Source organism: Pangasianodon hypophthalmus, chromosome 26, assembly GCF_027358585.1.
Source record: "Pangasianodon hypophthalmus isolate fPanHyp1 chromosome 26, fPanHyp1.pri, whole genome shotgun sequence".
Classification (NCBI taxonomy): Eukaryota; Metazoa; Chordata; class Actinopteri; order Siluriformes; family Pangasiidae; genus Pangasianodon; species Pangasianodon hypophthalmus.
Window position 1 is genome coordinate 19,024,830 of NC_069735.1, and position 15,313 is coordinate 19,040,142.

General features: G+C 41.2%; 1 protein-coding gene across 22 annotated transcripts in view; it reads right to left on the reverse strand.

Annotated features, from left to right (window-relative positions):
- si:ch211-14a17.10 (early endosome antigen 1) overlaps window positions 1-14,153 on the reverse strand; it is a 31,454-nt gene extending 17,301 nt beyond the window's left edge. For 21 of the 22 annotated variants that reach the window (XM_053230151.1, XM_053230139.1, XM_053230131.1 and 18 more), the window contains exons 1-19: window positions 11,826-11,965; window positions 11,315-11,404; window positions 11,165-11,233; window positions 9,842-9,925; window positions 8,244-8,339; window positions 8,043-8,123; window positions 5,779-5,847; window positions 5,580-5,666; window positions 5,390-5,476; window positions 4,779-4,865; window positions 4,391-4,471; window positions 4,075-4,164; window positions 3,549-3,611; window positions 3,375-3,437; window positions 2,677-2,736; window positions 2,352-2,435; window positions 2,179-2,268; window positions 1,915-1,989; window positions 1,347-1,409 (exon numbers count right to left, since the gene is read on the reverse strand). In XM_053230151.1, coding sequence (XP_053086126.1) covers window positions 1,347-1,409; window positions 1,915-1,989; window positions 2,179-2,268; window positions 2,352-2,435; window positions 2,677-2,736; window positions 3,375-3,437; window positions 3,549-3,611; window positions 4,075-4,164; window positions 4,391-4,471; window positions 4,779-4,865; window positions 5,390-5,476; window positions 5,580-5,666; window positions 5,779-5,847; window positions 8,043-8,123; window positions 8,244-8,339; window positions 9,842-9,925; window positions 11,165-11,233; window positions 11,315-11,404; window positions 11,826-11,952 — 1,546 coding nt within the window. In that variant the 5' untranslated portion in view covers window positions 11,953-11,965. Of the gene's footprint in view, window positions 1-1,346; window positions 1,410-1,914; window positions 1,990-2,178; window positions 2,269-2,351; window positions 2,436-2,676; window positions 2,737-3,374; window positions 3,438-3,548; window positions 3,612-4,074; window positions 4,165-4,390; window positions 4,472-4,778; window positions 4,866-5,389; window positions 5,477-5,579; window positions 5,667-5,778; window positions 5,848-8,042; window positions 8,124-8,243; window positions 8,340-9,841; window positions 9,926-11,164; window positions 11,234-11,314; window positions 11,405-11,825; window positions 11,966-13,003; window positions 13,029-13,148; window positions 13,169-14,025 lie in introns of those variants that run through there. The other variant, XM_053230130.1, reaches the window with a different exon arrangement.
- Between the last annotated feature and the right edge of the window lie 1,160 nt (window positions 14,154-15,313).

Below are 15,313 nucleotides of genomic sequence, written 5' to 3' on the forward strand. Positions count from 1 at the left end.
CAGGGGTGTGGGCAGGGTGAAGGTCATAGTTGGGGTGGAGTTAAGGTCAGGGTTGTGGGCAGGGTGAAGGTCATAGTTGGGGTGGAGTTAAGGTCAGGGGTGTGGGCAGGGTGAAGGTCATAGTTGGGGTGGAGTTAAGGTCAGGGTTGTGGGCAGGGTGAAGGTCATAGTTGGGGTGGAGTTAAGGTCAGGGTTGTGGGCAGGGTGAAGGTCATAGTTGGGGTGGAGTTAAGGTCAGGGGTGTGGGCAGGGTGAAGGTCATAGTTGGTATGGAGTTAAGGTCAGGGTTATGGGTGGGGTGAAGGTCATAGTTGGGGTGGAGTTAAGGTCAGGGTTATGGGTGGGGTGAAGGTCATAGTTTGGGTGGTGTTAAGGTCAGGGTTATGGGTGGTGTTAAGGTCATAGTTGGGGTAGAGTTAGGTCAGGGTTGTGGGTGGGGTGGAGTTTAGGTCAGGGTTGTGGGTGGGGTGGAGTTAAGGTCAGGGTTATGGGTGGTGTGAAGGTTATAGCTGGGGTGCAGTTAAGGTCAGGGTTATGTGTTAGATGAAGGTCATAGTTGGGGTGGAGTTAAGGTCAGGGGTGTGGGTGGGGTGAAGGTCATAGTTGGGATGGAATTAAGGTCAGGGTTGTGGGCCTTTTGAAGGTTATAGTTGTGGTGGAGTTAAGGTCAGGGTTGTGGGCGGGGCGAAGGTCATAGTTGGGGTGGAGTTAAGGTCAGGGTTGTAGGTGGGGTGAAGCTCATAGTTGGGGTGGAGTTAAGGTCAGGGTTGTGGGTGGAGTGAAGGTCATAGTTGGGATGGAGTTATGGTCAGGGTTAGGGATGGGGTGAAGGTCATAGTTTGGGTGGTGTTAAGGTCAGGGGTGTGGGTGGAGTGATGGTCATAGTTGGGGTGGAGTTAAGGTCAGGGTTATGGGTGGTGTGAAGGCCATAGTTGGTATGGAGTTAATTTCAGGGTTGTGGGCCTTTTGAAGGTCATAGTTGGGGTAGAGTTAAGGTCAGGGTTATGGGTGGGGTGAAGGTCATAGTTGGAGTGGAGTTATGGTCAGGGTTGTGGGTGGGGTGAAGGTCATAGTTTGGGTGAAGTTAAGGTCAGGGTCGTGGGTGGGGTTAATGTCAGGATTATGGGTGGGGCTGGGGGTGGGGTTATTGCTCGTACATTTTCTTATGATTTTATTAACATTTAAGTGAATGAAAGCCGACCACACCACCATCGCTCATTTAAAACACCCATTTTTTATAAGAATCTACATTTGTTTAAGGCTAAACCTAATACTGAATCTTAATTCCAACTGAAATGCTAACTGTTAATGCTAACCTCAAAGCTTAGAGTCTTTGCTCAACTTACTGATTTTGGCCAGGTTTGAGTCGTCCAGTTCAGAGAGCAACCCGAGCAATTCATCTTTCTTATCTTTAAAAACACAGGAATAACACAGGTGTTGTTTTTAATATACTTTATAGGCTTAAGAAGTATTTATTACATACAAACCTAGAAGATCTATAAGATTAGCATATAGCAGTGTTTTTGGTTTTTACATGCAGGTGATGAGAACAGTTTAATAAAAATCATCTAGAATATTAAGTACATCCAGCAAATCTGTGATTTGAGACACGGCTTCAGTTTCAGTCATGAACTTTCTTGCTAAATTGCTGATTAGCTCGCATGTTAACTGCCTGATTTGTGAAATTCCTTTCTAACCAGAGAGTATGTAGATGACCTGTTTAATGATTAACTTGATACCAAAACAGTACATCATTTAGTCAGTTTGCTAAATGATTGATTTGCTAGCTAGTTAGTATGCGGGTTACCTGGTTTAGCACACTAGCTAGCTTGCTTCTCGAGCACTCGATGTTATAATTTAGGATTAAACTGGAGTTTTGTTAGAGAGTCTATAAGACGTTAAAGCTACTCTCACCTTTGATTTGGTCCACGCCCACATTCTCATTCTGAAGCTTCCTCAGCTCGTCCAACTCGGAGATTATCCTCAGAGCTGAGCAGAACAGACCGAGACAAGTTATTATTACACCTTTTATGGAACAACCTGCATGATCTAATATTCACTACTTTATTTTACTGCACAACATTTTATGTGTGATTATGTAAACAAATCCATCAGGAAGTAAATTCTGATTGGCCGAGAACACCGCAGATGGACTTAATAAACTGTCTCTTTGCGCACTTATCCTGGTGTTCAGATCGTCATTTGTCTCCAGTTCCTTCTTCTTCGAGTCGAGTTGTTCCTTTTTCTCTCTCAGCTCTTTCTGTAGTTCTGTAACACACACACTTTAAGCAAATGAACTTTTCACTTTAATGTATAAACTCTATAAAGTTGTGTGTGCAGTAAGAACACACCATTTCTCTTGGACTCGGACATCTTGGATCGGATTCTGTCCTCGAGGTTGTTGATTTCCTGGTTCAGAGACACAATGTCCAGAACTGTGGAGGAAAAGCAGCAGGAAATTTCACACACAAGAGTTAGGGTGTTGGGTTAGGAATTAAAGTTTGTTTGTAAATGTAGAGCTTATGGTTTAGAGATAGAATAGGGGATTAGGGATTAGAAATTAGGAATTAGGAATAAGGGTTTAGGGATTAGGGGTTAAGGATTAGGGATTAGGAATTAGGGTTTAGGGGTTAGAGATTAGGGGTTAAGTGCAGTAGTAATATCAGCTCCACTCACTCTGCCTCAGGTTTGAATCATCCACTTTTGCAGTCAATTTCTCCACCTTGTTTAATAATTCTGTAAAAAAAAGGAGAGAGATAAACAAACAAACAAATAAAGTCAGTAATTTAATATTTACCTGCTGTGTCACTACTCAATGACTTAACCTAATTTAATAAAAACTAAATGAGAACTGAATGAAAACTGTGAGAATTGAACAAGAACTGTACAAGAACTGAAGGAAAACTGAATAAAAACTCTAGGAGAACTGAAGGAGAACCGAACAAGAACTGTATGAGCACTGAAGGAGAACTCTATGAGAACTGAAGGAGAACTCTATGAGAACTGAAGTAGAACAGTATAAGAACTGAAGGAGAACTGTATGAGCACTGAAGGAGAACTGAAGGAGAACTGTATGAGCACTGAAGGAGAACTGTATGAGAACTGAAGGAGAACTGTATGAGAACTCTACGAGAACTGAAGGAGAACTGAAGGAGAATTGTATGAGAACTGAAGAATATATCTATAATATAATGAGTTATGATCATTTATCATCTTCTTCCATTTTCTGTCAAAATACAGGCTTAAGATATTTAAGAAATAAATCATTACATTAAAAACATTCTTATTATTTAAAAAATCCTGAAAACTTAAATAAATCTAAATAAATAAGCTATAATAATAATAATAATAATAATAATAATAATAAATCTCACCATTGTAATTTTCCTGATTGTCGTTGCATTCTGCCAGCGTGTCAGCGATCTTCTCCTCCAAATCTACAAACAAGAAATAATCATACTCACTAATCTCTCTCTCTCTCTCTCCGTCTCTCTCTCTCTCACTTTTTCTCTGTGTGTGTGTATGTGTGTGTGTGTGGGTGTTTTTACACTGATTCCGGCCAAGCAATTCTGTAATCCTCTCTGATTTCTCACTCAGCTCCTTCTCAAGATCTACAAACACAAACAACACAATTATTGTAATTATATCAAAACTCTTACAACAGTTACAGTGTTTATATGTCTGTCTGTCTGCCTGTCTGTCTGTCTGTCTCTCTGTCTGTCTCTCTGTCTGCCTGTCTGTCTGTCTGTCTGTCTGACTATCTGTCTGTCTCTCTGTCTGCCTGTCTGTCTGTCTGTCTGTCTGTCTGACTATCTGTCTCACTGTCTCTCTGTCTGTCTGCCCATCCATCTGTCTGTCTGTCTGCCCATCCATCTGTCTGTCTGTCTGTCTATCTGTCTGTCTCTCTGTCTCACTGTCTGTCTGTCTGTCTGTCTCTCTGTCTCACTGTCTGTCTGTCTGTCTGTCTGTCTGCCCATCACAGTGCTGTAAAGAGGAGAAAATGAGACAAAGTGGAGTTTTTATACTGCTGATAAATTACGGACGCTTCACAGTAATTATTAAAACACATCGCACCTGTAATCTGAGTCTGAGCAGCCATTTTCTCTCCCTGAGCTTCAATCTGTCTCACCCTCAACTCCAACTGCAGAGTGAGGATCTGAGAGACTGATACACACACACACACACACACACACATACACACGTGCACACACACCCAAACACACACACGCGCACACAAACACACACACAATATTAAAGTCAGCCATATCATTGCTCAAAGTGGAATAAAACTGAAAACTGGTTTTTGTTCTAACAGTTCTCCGATGAACACAAACGTGTGTTTGTGTGTGTGTGTGTGTGTGTGTGTGTGTGATTAGGGTTCTAATCTCACTGAGCTCCTGACTATCATTCTTCATTTGCTTCAGTTTGTCCTCCAGCTGTGTTTTCTTCTCCTGCAGCTCTTTCTCCAGCTCTGAAACACACACACACACACACACACACACACAGAGGTTATTACACTGCAACTGTGTGTGTGTATGTGTGTGTGCATGTAAGAGTGTGTGTGTTTGTGTAAGTGTCTGCGTGTGTGTAAGTGTGCATGTAAGAGTGTTTGTGTAAGTGTGTGCGTTTGTATAAGTGTCTGTGTGTGTATGTGTGTGTGTGTGCGCGTGTAAGTGTGTGTGTTTGTGTAATTGTCTTTGTGTCTATTTGTATGCATTGTATGTGTATGTACGTGTATGTGTGTGTGTGTAAGTGTAAGTGTGTGTGTTTGTGCTCACCTAGTTTCTGAGAGAGATTTTTTTTCAGATCATCCATCCTTGCCTCTAACTGTCTCACCTCTTGCTCCACTGCATCGATCTGTTCATCTGAGGAAGAATAACGCACATTTCTGACTTTAATAGCACACTATCTATCTATCTATCTATCTATCTATATATCTATCTATCAGTCCATGTATCTGTCTTTAGTTCTATCTGTCTCTCTGTCTGTTTTCTTTTTGCATCTTTCTGTCTGTCCATCTAAGTGTCCATCTACAGTACATGCATTTTATGTACTCTGTGCTTTTCTATTGTTCAGCCTCAGAGACAGACAGATAAACAGACAGAATGAAAGACAGCCAGATGGAAAGATAGACAGACATACAGACATACAGACATTTTAAAGTTTGGTGTAGAACACAGTTTATAGAGAAATAGCCACATCCTGTTTCCATGGAAACTACACTAAACTATTAGTACATCTACAAATGTTACTGAAGTTCACTGCGCTTACTCCCGAATTCTTCTTCTAAATAAACATACAGAGAGACGGACATACAGACAGACAGATGGACATACAGACAGACAGACAGACAGATTATATGTTAATAAGTGTAGTTATTTCCACACACTGATGTTTCTGTCATCTCCTTTCTCCTCTTTCTCCTTCTGCAGGTCAGACAGCAGGATTTCCTTCTCACCGAGTCGACTCTGAAAAGCTTTTAGAGAAATGTGAGTATGAATGTGTGTTATTAACTGACTGTGTGTGTGTGTGTGTGTGTGTAATGCATGTAAACACAGTGTTAAAGAGGTAAAGCTGACCTGTGAACTGAATGTGTGTGATCAGCAGCAGTGCCTGTCTCTCGTACAGCTCCACAATCTCATCCTGCAGCCTGATAATCGGCTTTACTGATCACAATACAGCGCGCATCACTTCATCATTCACATCATTATATATTTAACATCAGTGTCTGTGTGTGTGTGTGTGTGTGTGTGTGTGTGTGTTTCGAATCATGCATACTCAGTATGGATGCTGTGTCTTCGTTCTCCTCCAGGTGGCGCATCGCCTTTTCCAGCTGTGTCTCTAACACTGTTTCAGTAACACAGACACCCTTTGGACTACAGCAGTGGTCATAAGAGCTTCATAACACATGCATATGCAGTGAATAAGCTTTACGCAGTGATACAGGAGTGTACAGTACACAGATATGTATCCTGTCCAAGGTCTCTTTAGATGTGACAGCTGCTAAGGGCTTCGGCATCTGACCCTCATAAGCTCCATAACTTTTTTCCTCATTTCTGAACCCTCCACCACCTCCTTCACTCTCCTCCCTGACTCCTGACTGCCACTTTATTTGATGAGAAAATTATCAAAATCTGCCAGTCATTCACTCCTTAAAACATTTTTCTCCTCTACAAGAGAAGAGATCCTGCAGATTACCTTTTCCAGCAATCCCACCACTTGCCCACTGGATCCCGTCCCTTTCACAATGCTCCAGTCCATCTCACAAGACCTCCTCCACTTCATCTAAACTATCATTTATTACTCTGGTCATGTCCTGACTGCATTCAAGACAGCAAGGGTTATTCCCAACATAAAGAAACCCACTCTGGACACCTCAGACATCAGCAACTACCAACTGGTATTGCTTCTCCCTTTTCTTTCTAAAATTCTTGAATGTGATGTACAGAAATAGCTGTCTCTCTCTGTTACCCAGAAAAACCTCCAAGATCCTAAACAGTCTAGTTTCAAAGTGACCATTGTGACCCTTGTGACCCTTGTGACCACTATTGAGAAACTTCCCACATACCCACCCTGTCAGTGAGGTCATTTCCTCTATACCCACCCTGTCAGTGAGGTCATATCCTCTATACCCACCCTGTCAGTGAGGTCATATCCTCTATACCCGCCCTGTCAGTGAGGTCATATCCTCTATACCCACCCTGTCAGTGAGGTCATATCCTCTATACCCGCCCTGTCAGTGAGGTCATATCCTCTATACCCGCCCTGTCAGTGAGGTCATATCCTCTATACCCGCCCTGTCAGTGAGGTCATATCCTCTATACCTGCCCTGTCACTGAGGTCATATCCTCTATACCCGCCCTGTCAGTGAGGTCATATCCTCTATACCTGCCCTGTCAGTGAGGTCATATCCTCTATACTCACCCTGTCACTGAGGTCATATCCTCTATACCCACCCTGTCACTGAGGTCATATCCTCTATACCTGCCCTGTCAGCGAGGTCATATCCTCTATACCTGCCCTGTCAGCGAGGTCATATCCTCTATACCTGCCCTGTCAGCGAGGTCATATCCTCTATACCCACCCTGTCAGTGAGGTCATATCCTCTATACCTGCCCTGTCAGTGAGGTCATATCCTCTATACCTGCCCTCTCTGCAAGGTTTTATCCTCACATGGGTTTTCATATGACTGCTATGCTGATGACACTCAACTCATCCTCTCCTTTCCTCTGTCAGACACTCATCTTTCTGCTCAGATCTCAGAATCTCATTCCAGCAAGACTGAACTGCTGTATATACCCTGGAGATCCATCCTCATCTCAAGATCTTGCAATCTCCCTGGACAACTCTCAGATACCCCATCTTTTACTGCACACAAAGTCCTGGACAACCAACTATCCTTCTTGCCTCACATTGCTAACCTGAAAGTCAGAAAGATCTGGCCATTTTTATCCACAAAGGCCACTCAGGTGCTTGTTCAGTACTTTATTGTTTCAAGACTGGACTACTGCCTACCTTATCACACCCTACTCTGCAACATGCTCCATCCAATCCTCTAGCACTGTTCAATTGGTCCCACTATCTCTCAGGGTACAAGGAAGACCCGAATCATGGCTCTTCTCTGTCCTGGCACCTAGGTGGAGGAATGAACTTCCCCTGGCTGTCCGAACTGAGCTGAGTCACTGGCAGTTTTTTCACCAAGTACCTGAATTAACATTTTGTTTATCTGTTAAAAAATGCTTGTCTTGTGTTTTTTCAAACTGTACTGAACTCCCTGACTGGGTTTTCAGACCAATGTATTCTTGGTCCCTAACCTAGTGAACTAGCATGAGAATGTGTTTTTGATAGATCCAGGGCAGATCTGTTCAACTTTATATATTTTCATTTTTCTGTCTATCTTTAGATCTATTTGTCTGTCTGTCTGTTTCTCTGTCTGTCTAAGAATTAAAGTCTAAGAACAGATGTTGAATTGTGTTTAAATGAAGTCTTCATTTAAAGGTGTTTGTGTATAAGTGTATTTACTGTATAGATTTTTCTCTTACCTAGAATCTGAGATGAAGAATTTGATCCTCCAGTATTCCTGAGTTCATCAATCTGCTGCTGTAGTGACACAACATGCAATACTGTATACACACACACACACACACACACACACAATGCAATATAATGTATTATTATATTATTGTATCACCATTTTATATTGTATTATACATCATATAACAGTAATTTGTGTGTATACACACTTTGGCTGTTGTTCACGGCTTGGCACTCTAGTTTGTCCAGGTTTTCATTCACTTCCTCCAGATCAGCTCTCGACTTTTTCAGCTGTTTCTGCAGCTCTGAACAGGGAATTTACAAACCGGCTTAATTACTGATACAGCACAACACACCAAAAGTGCTGTGTAGTCAAAATATCAGGTGACAAAGTCATCACAGCACTTCAACAGAACAGCAAAAACTCCATCATGACGTACTTGAAGTTGAAACACTGTGAAACCAACTGGATTCATAGAATGTAAAATAAATTAAATGTGAAGAGTGTAAAAAAAAAATTAAACACAACACAATATAGAACAGACTGTTACACACACACACACACACACACACACACAGTGTGAACATCTCTACAAATCGCACACTCACCAACCGAGAGAGAGCATAAACACAAGTCTTAATACAGTTCGTGCTGACACGGATTCATGCTGTGCTTTAAAAAACAGCATCAAAATTCACTATAGTTTTTTTTATTTAGATAATAATTATTCAGCTCAAAATTAACAAACTTAATTTTTTTGTGGACTGTTCCTTCTGTAAAGCAACCTCTCAGAATGATGCCACAGCTCACTGTAGTTCCTCAGCTCTCCACCAGGGGTATTCATAACCACGCTACCAGGTCGTCATAGTTACTCATCACTCTCATGTTATCTCATTAACCCCGCCCACAACACCTAAGCCATGTCTGGTTTAATGTTTCTGTTTGTTTATCTTGAGCTGTTCTCTCTGTACTTGTCCATGTGCTGGCCCTGAGTTACTATCTGTTCGTTCAAATTTGAGCTACAACATCCATCAGATTCCATCAGACCTGCACTTTGGATTCGTTTACGTGCTGTCTTTAATAAACCTCTGCACACAGAGCTGCATTCACCTGCCTCGCCTGCTACTGTACAACACTTAAGAACCTGAAGAATTGATTGATATTGTAGAACATTTCAGAATCTTAAACATTTAACATTCTAGAGATTGCTAGAACCTCAAAAATGTAACCAAAGTAGAACCAGAACTTTCAATATGATATAATATCTATATACTATCTATATATACAATATATGTATATATAATACTATCAATATTCTAGTAATATTTAAGTTCTAGAGCCCCCTGTACACTCTAGAATATTTCAGATTTTTATGAACAATCTAGAAATAAATATTTTACTAAAGCTCTAGCACAGTTTAGAGCATTAATCACTCATTCCAGTCTGGGACATTCTAAAATATCACATATTTAGCATAACAGAACCTCAGTAATGCATTGCCATTACCATTCTAGAACATTTATAAACATTTATAACATAACATAACATTCTAGAACCTGGACAAACAGACCTTTAAACCTTGTCCTTCTAGCTGTTCTAGAACATTAATAGTGCATTTTTATTCTTGAAACTCAACTCATTAATATTCTAGAACATTCCAGAACCTAAATGTTTATGTACCTTAATTCTAAACATTACAGAACAGTAATAATGTCAACTTCTAAAACTCAAAATATTTTAGATACATAACACATTATGACCATTCATAAGATGGAGAACCAATGTATTGTTCTATGTATCACTAACCTGCAATCTTGCTCGGATCGGTCTCAGCTAAAAGGTTCAACTCGAGTTTCTGAACTTCCACATACTTCTGCAAGATGTTTAACACTACAGAAAGAACATGCTCAGGATTAGAACACACTCAGGATTAGAACAGGTTCGGGATTAGAACACGCTTGGGATTAGAACACACTCAGTATTAGAACACTCTCAGGATTAGAACACGTTCAGGATTAGAACAGGTTCAGGATTAGAACACACTCAGGGTTAGAACACGCTCAGGGTTAGAACATGCTCATGGTTAGAACACGCTCAGGATTAGAACACACTCGGGATTAGAACACACTCGGGATTAGAACACTCTCAGGATTAGAACACGCTCGGGATTAGAACACTCTCAGAGTTAGAACACACTCAGGATTAGAACAGGTTCAGGATTAGAACACTCTCAGAGTTAGAACACACTCAGGATTAGAACACGTTCAGGGTTAGAACACACTCGGGATTAGAACACGCTCAGGATTAGAACATGCTCGGAATTAGAACATGCTTGGGATTAGAACACGCTCAGGATTAGAACATGCTTGGGATTAGAACATGCTTCGGATTAGAACTGGTTCGGGATTAGAACCGTTTCGGGATTAGAATTGGTTCGGGATTAGAACACTTTCAGGATTAGAACAGGTTCAGGATTAGAACACACTCAGGATTAGAACACACTCGGGATTAGAACACTCTCAGAGTTAGAACACACTCAGGATTAGAACAGGTTCAGGATTAGAACACGCTCGGGATTAGAACACACTCAGGATTAGAACAAGTTCAGGATTAGAACACACTCAGGATTAGAACACACTCGGGATTAGAACACTCTCAGAGTTAGAACACGCTTGGGATTAGAACACACTCAGGATTAGAACACACTCGGGATTAGAACACTCTCAGAGTTAGAACACGCTTGGGATTAGAACACACTCGGGATTAGAACACACTCGGGATTAGAACACTCTCAGAGTTAGAACACGCTTGGGATTAGAACACACTCGGGATTAGAACACACTCGGGGTTAGAACATGCTCAGGATTAGAACTCGCTCAGTGTTAGAACTCGCTCAGGGTTAGAACATGCTCAGGATTAGAACAGGTTCGGGATTAGAACAGGTTCAGGATTAGAACATGCTCAGGATTAGAACACACTCAGGATTAGAACTCGCTCAGGGTTAGAACATGCTCAGGATTAGAACTCGCTCAGGGTTAGAACTCGCTCAGGGTTAGAACTCGCTCAGGATTAGAACATGTTACAAACATGGGACAAACATTTAGGGCAAAAATTAAATGTCCACAGCACCGTCTGCAGCGGGTCCCGTGTCTTTCTCCCCGAGCTGCTTTAGCATATGGTCCAGCTGGTTCTGCAGAGCTGCACATGCACACTGAGAACATTACAACTGCGCCTTATTTTAACATTAATAAAGATATGAAATGATGGCGTGACGTTCACCTGCGATCTGAATTGCGGACGCCTGAGAGGCGTTTATACACAAGATTCTGATCTCCCTCAGCTGCTCCTTCAGAGCAAACATATCTTTCTCTGGAGAACAGAAGAACATCAGCTTATATCAAACCCACTTCAGGAGAACATTTTAAAAATGTTCACAAAACTGGAAAGCAGGACAACAAGCATAACAACGAAACTATTAAAACAAGATGATGATGATTTAAAATGCTTAAGTGTGTTTTCATGTAAAACAGATTGATCACATTCTCCCTGATTTAGTGAACATTTTAAACACCTCGATTCTAGAACCTTAAAATCTTTATAATGTGTTTGTATCTTGTGTGTAATGGTATAATGTTACACAACTTCAGAATTGTAGAACTTCTCAAACCCATTTTTCTACCATATAGGTGCACTTTGTAGGTGTTTATGGAATTAAGTGCTCAGTGGTGGGGTATTAATGGACGGAGCAGCCCTGCTCTTAGCGAACATGATAAATTACAGGAGCTCTCACCGATGTTAAAGCTGTACTCCGTTTTCTCCAGCAGTCTCTCATTGCAGTTGCTCAGCTCCGTGCGAACGCCTGCAAGAGAACAGTACAAGTACAGAGAGATCTGACCTAAATGCCCCTGATCTGACATAACCGCCCCTGACCTAAATGTCCTTGACCTGATGTAACTGCCCCTGACCTAAACACCCCTGACATGACATAACTGCTCTTGACCTGATGTAACTGCCCCTGACCCAAATGCCCCTGATCTGACATAACCACCCCTGACCTGATGTAACTACCCCTGACCTAAACGCCACTGATCTGATGTAACTGCACCTGACCTAAACGCCCTGATCTGACATAACCACCCCTGACATGACATAACTGCTCTTGACCTGATGTAACTGCCCCTGACCTAAACGCCCTGATCTGACATAACCACCCCTGACATGACATAACTGCTCTTGACCTGATGTAACTGCACCTGACCTAAACGCCCCTGACCTAAATGTCCTTGACCTGATGTAACTGCCCCTGACCTAAACGCCCCTGATATGACATAACTGCCCCTGACCCGATGTAACTGCCCCTGACCTAAACGCCCCTGATCTGTTGTAACCACCCTGACCTAAACGCCCCTGATCTGATGTAACTGCCCCTGACCTAAACGCCCCTGATCTGTTGTAACCTCCCTGACCTAAACGCCCCTGATCTGATGTAACCTCCCTGACCTAAACGCCCCTGATCTGATGTAACTGCCCCTGACCTAAACACCCCTGATCTGATGTAACTGCCCCTGACCTAAACGCCCCTGATCTGTTGTAACCTCCCTGACCTAAACGCCCCTGATCTGATGTAACTGCCCCTGACCTAAACGCCCCTGATCTGTTGTAACCTCCCTGACCTAAACGCCCCTGATCTGTTGTAACCACCCTGACCTAAACACCCCTGATCTGATGTAACTGCCCCTGACCTAAACACCCCTGATCTGTTGTAACCTCCCTGACCTAAATACATGCTGATGTCAGCACCACTGAAATAAACACCACTGAAATGAACATCAGCAGTGGCAGCCTGTTTACTGTTTAATGTTATAGTTTACCATAACATTAGTTTACTATATTTACTATATTTCTAGTTTCACAGTATCAGAAGAAATAAAAAGTTGATGGTATTGAATGAAACGATGATGTACTCACCCTCACAAATACTTTTAAATGGACTCTGAATTATGATGGAGGAGAAAATCAGAAATAAAAACCCCATTAAAGTGTAGTATTTACTGTGCGTTTTAGATTTTATTTTAGGAATTGTGTGCTGATTAATGACATTAAACCATTTTACCTCAGGTTCATCTTCAGATCCTGGAATAAAATAACATGTTTTATGGGTTGTGATGTAAACACTAATGAGGAAACTGACTTCTGTTGTTCATCTGTGAAGTCACTGACAATGTTTTTTAGATCTTTTTTATTTTCATGTGATATTGTTGGTTTGGTTTCACACTGCATATACTGTCCATAAATGAATCAAAAAGCAAAAAAAAAAAAAAAAGCTGTCTACTTTTTCATTCGTTATGATGAAATACAAAATAGGGCATTGGGGGATCTAATAAAAATCTTTACCCTAACAGTCAGAGAGAAGACAGAACCAGTGTAAATAACTGATGAGATAAAATCCTGGATTTTATCTCATAGACTGCCAGATAAGAACTGAATCACTGAATATAAGCTTAATATTAAAGCAACATTAAAACTGTGCATGTTTTAAACAGTTCTTTCATCACCATCTTGCATTATTACAGATTTTATCATAAATAAACACACAAGATCATACACATTTATACAGCACTATTTTCAATATGTTTTATTTTACCAAACCGCTGCAATTCCTTATTTCTACTGATGAACCATTTCACCTGTTAATTTAACTACAGTTTAGTAAAAGAACCACGTACAGAAATATTACACTGCACATTTACAGTTTGCAATTTATAAAACTTTTCAAATGTACAGAAATAATGTACTGTAGTAAAATGTGTTCTGCTGTGGGACAAGCGCAAACCGCTCATCATCACCGACAAACACATCAGAAATTACACAGTGTGTAGAACAAAACAACATTACAGCTAAACAACATGCATCACACGGCGACGCAGCAGGTCGGTTCTAGGTTCTAATCTGTGGTTCTTGTTTAGAACATGTATAAGAGGAGATCTTACCACTGTGAGACAGTGTAGTGAGAGGAGTGAAGGAGAGAAAAGAGAAGAGCAGAAGCTGAATCCACGCCATCGCTCTAATCTACTGTCACTGTCACTTCCACTGCTTATATATCCTACTGTCCACACACACACACACACACACACACACACACACACACACACACCCCTTTTGCTTCACTGCAGCTAAATAACTACAACCCCAAACCTTCACCTCAGCTGCTAAAAGGAAATCTTTTTCAAGCTGCATATCCAGTAAATATCCCATACCCACAGTTTCCTAACTTCTATCCAAGTGGTCCACAATCTTTCTTGTTTAATTAGCCAACCTAAATTTATTACTTAATATTTAAGATGCATAAGAATTCCTACATAAATTTGCTTAAAATAAATAGAGCATTTATCTGTTGTAATACACTCTTTCTAGTTGTACAGGGTGTTGGAAAAGTCAGGAACCAGTTGAGCTGGAAGAAGTTGAGCAAAATCCACAAAACAGTGATAGCAGCTGAGAAAATGTGGATTGTGAAAGAGTGAACATGTAGAGCAGATGATGTAAATAATAAATACAAAATTAAGTGTATGTAGCTTTACTCTCCTTGGTTCCTCTCTTTCTGGACATGCTGTAGATTTCTAGGTTCTTAGTTTTGCTCCTTTGGAATCTACAACAGAGAAGAAATGCTTCTAATCAGTTCAGACTCCATGGAAGAATGCTTGTCACATCCGCCAGGGACAATTCACCATCATGCACCTTCTTCGAATTCTGTAGTATGTTTCTGTAGTTCATGTTATTGTTGATGTATCTTTGTACTATAATTTGATAGCACATTGTTAAATATCTGCTGATACCGCAGTGTTTTTTGGCACAGTCTTGACTGACACTGTGCCAAAAAGCGTGTGGACATCCGTGACTGAATTCTGGTAAGAACCCTCCTCCTGAACTCACCCATTGTCAGGTCCAAGCCAAGTTTATTTGAGTTCTGCGAGGTGAAGACTTTTCTTTTAATTTCACAATCATCCGTGTTACTTCAGTCAGTGCAGAGGGTCATGCCGAGTCAGCAGCAGTGTGAGGAATAACAATGGCTGTGAATTTCCCTGGCACATTGTAAGGCCGACACATGACTCTACCGGTGATAAACAGTGTTTAGAAGCTCACTTCAGTGTAGTTTAGTGGCCTTCCCAGTTACCAGATCTGAACAGAGCTCGTTTGTGATGTAGTAGATATTAACATGGACAAGAATCCACGCCATGAAGAATTGAGGCAGTTCTGAGAGCAAGTGCAAATTATTAAATA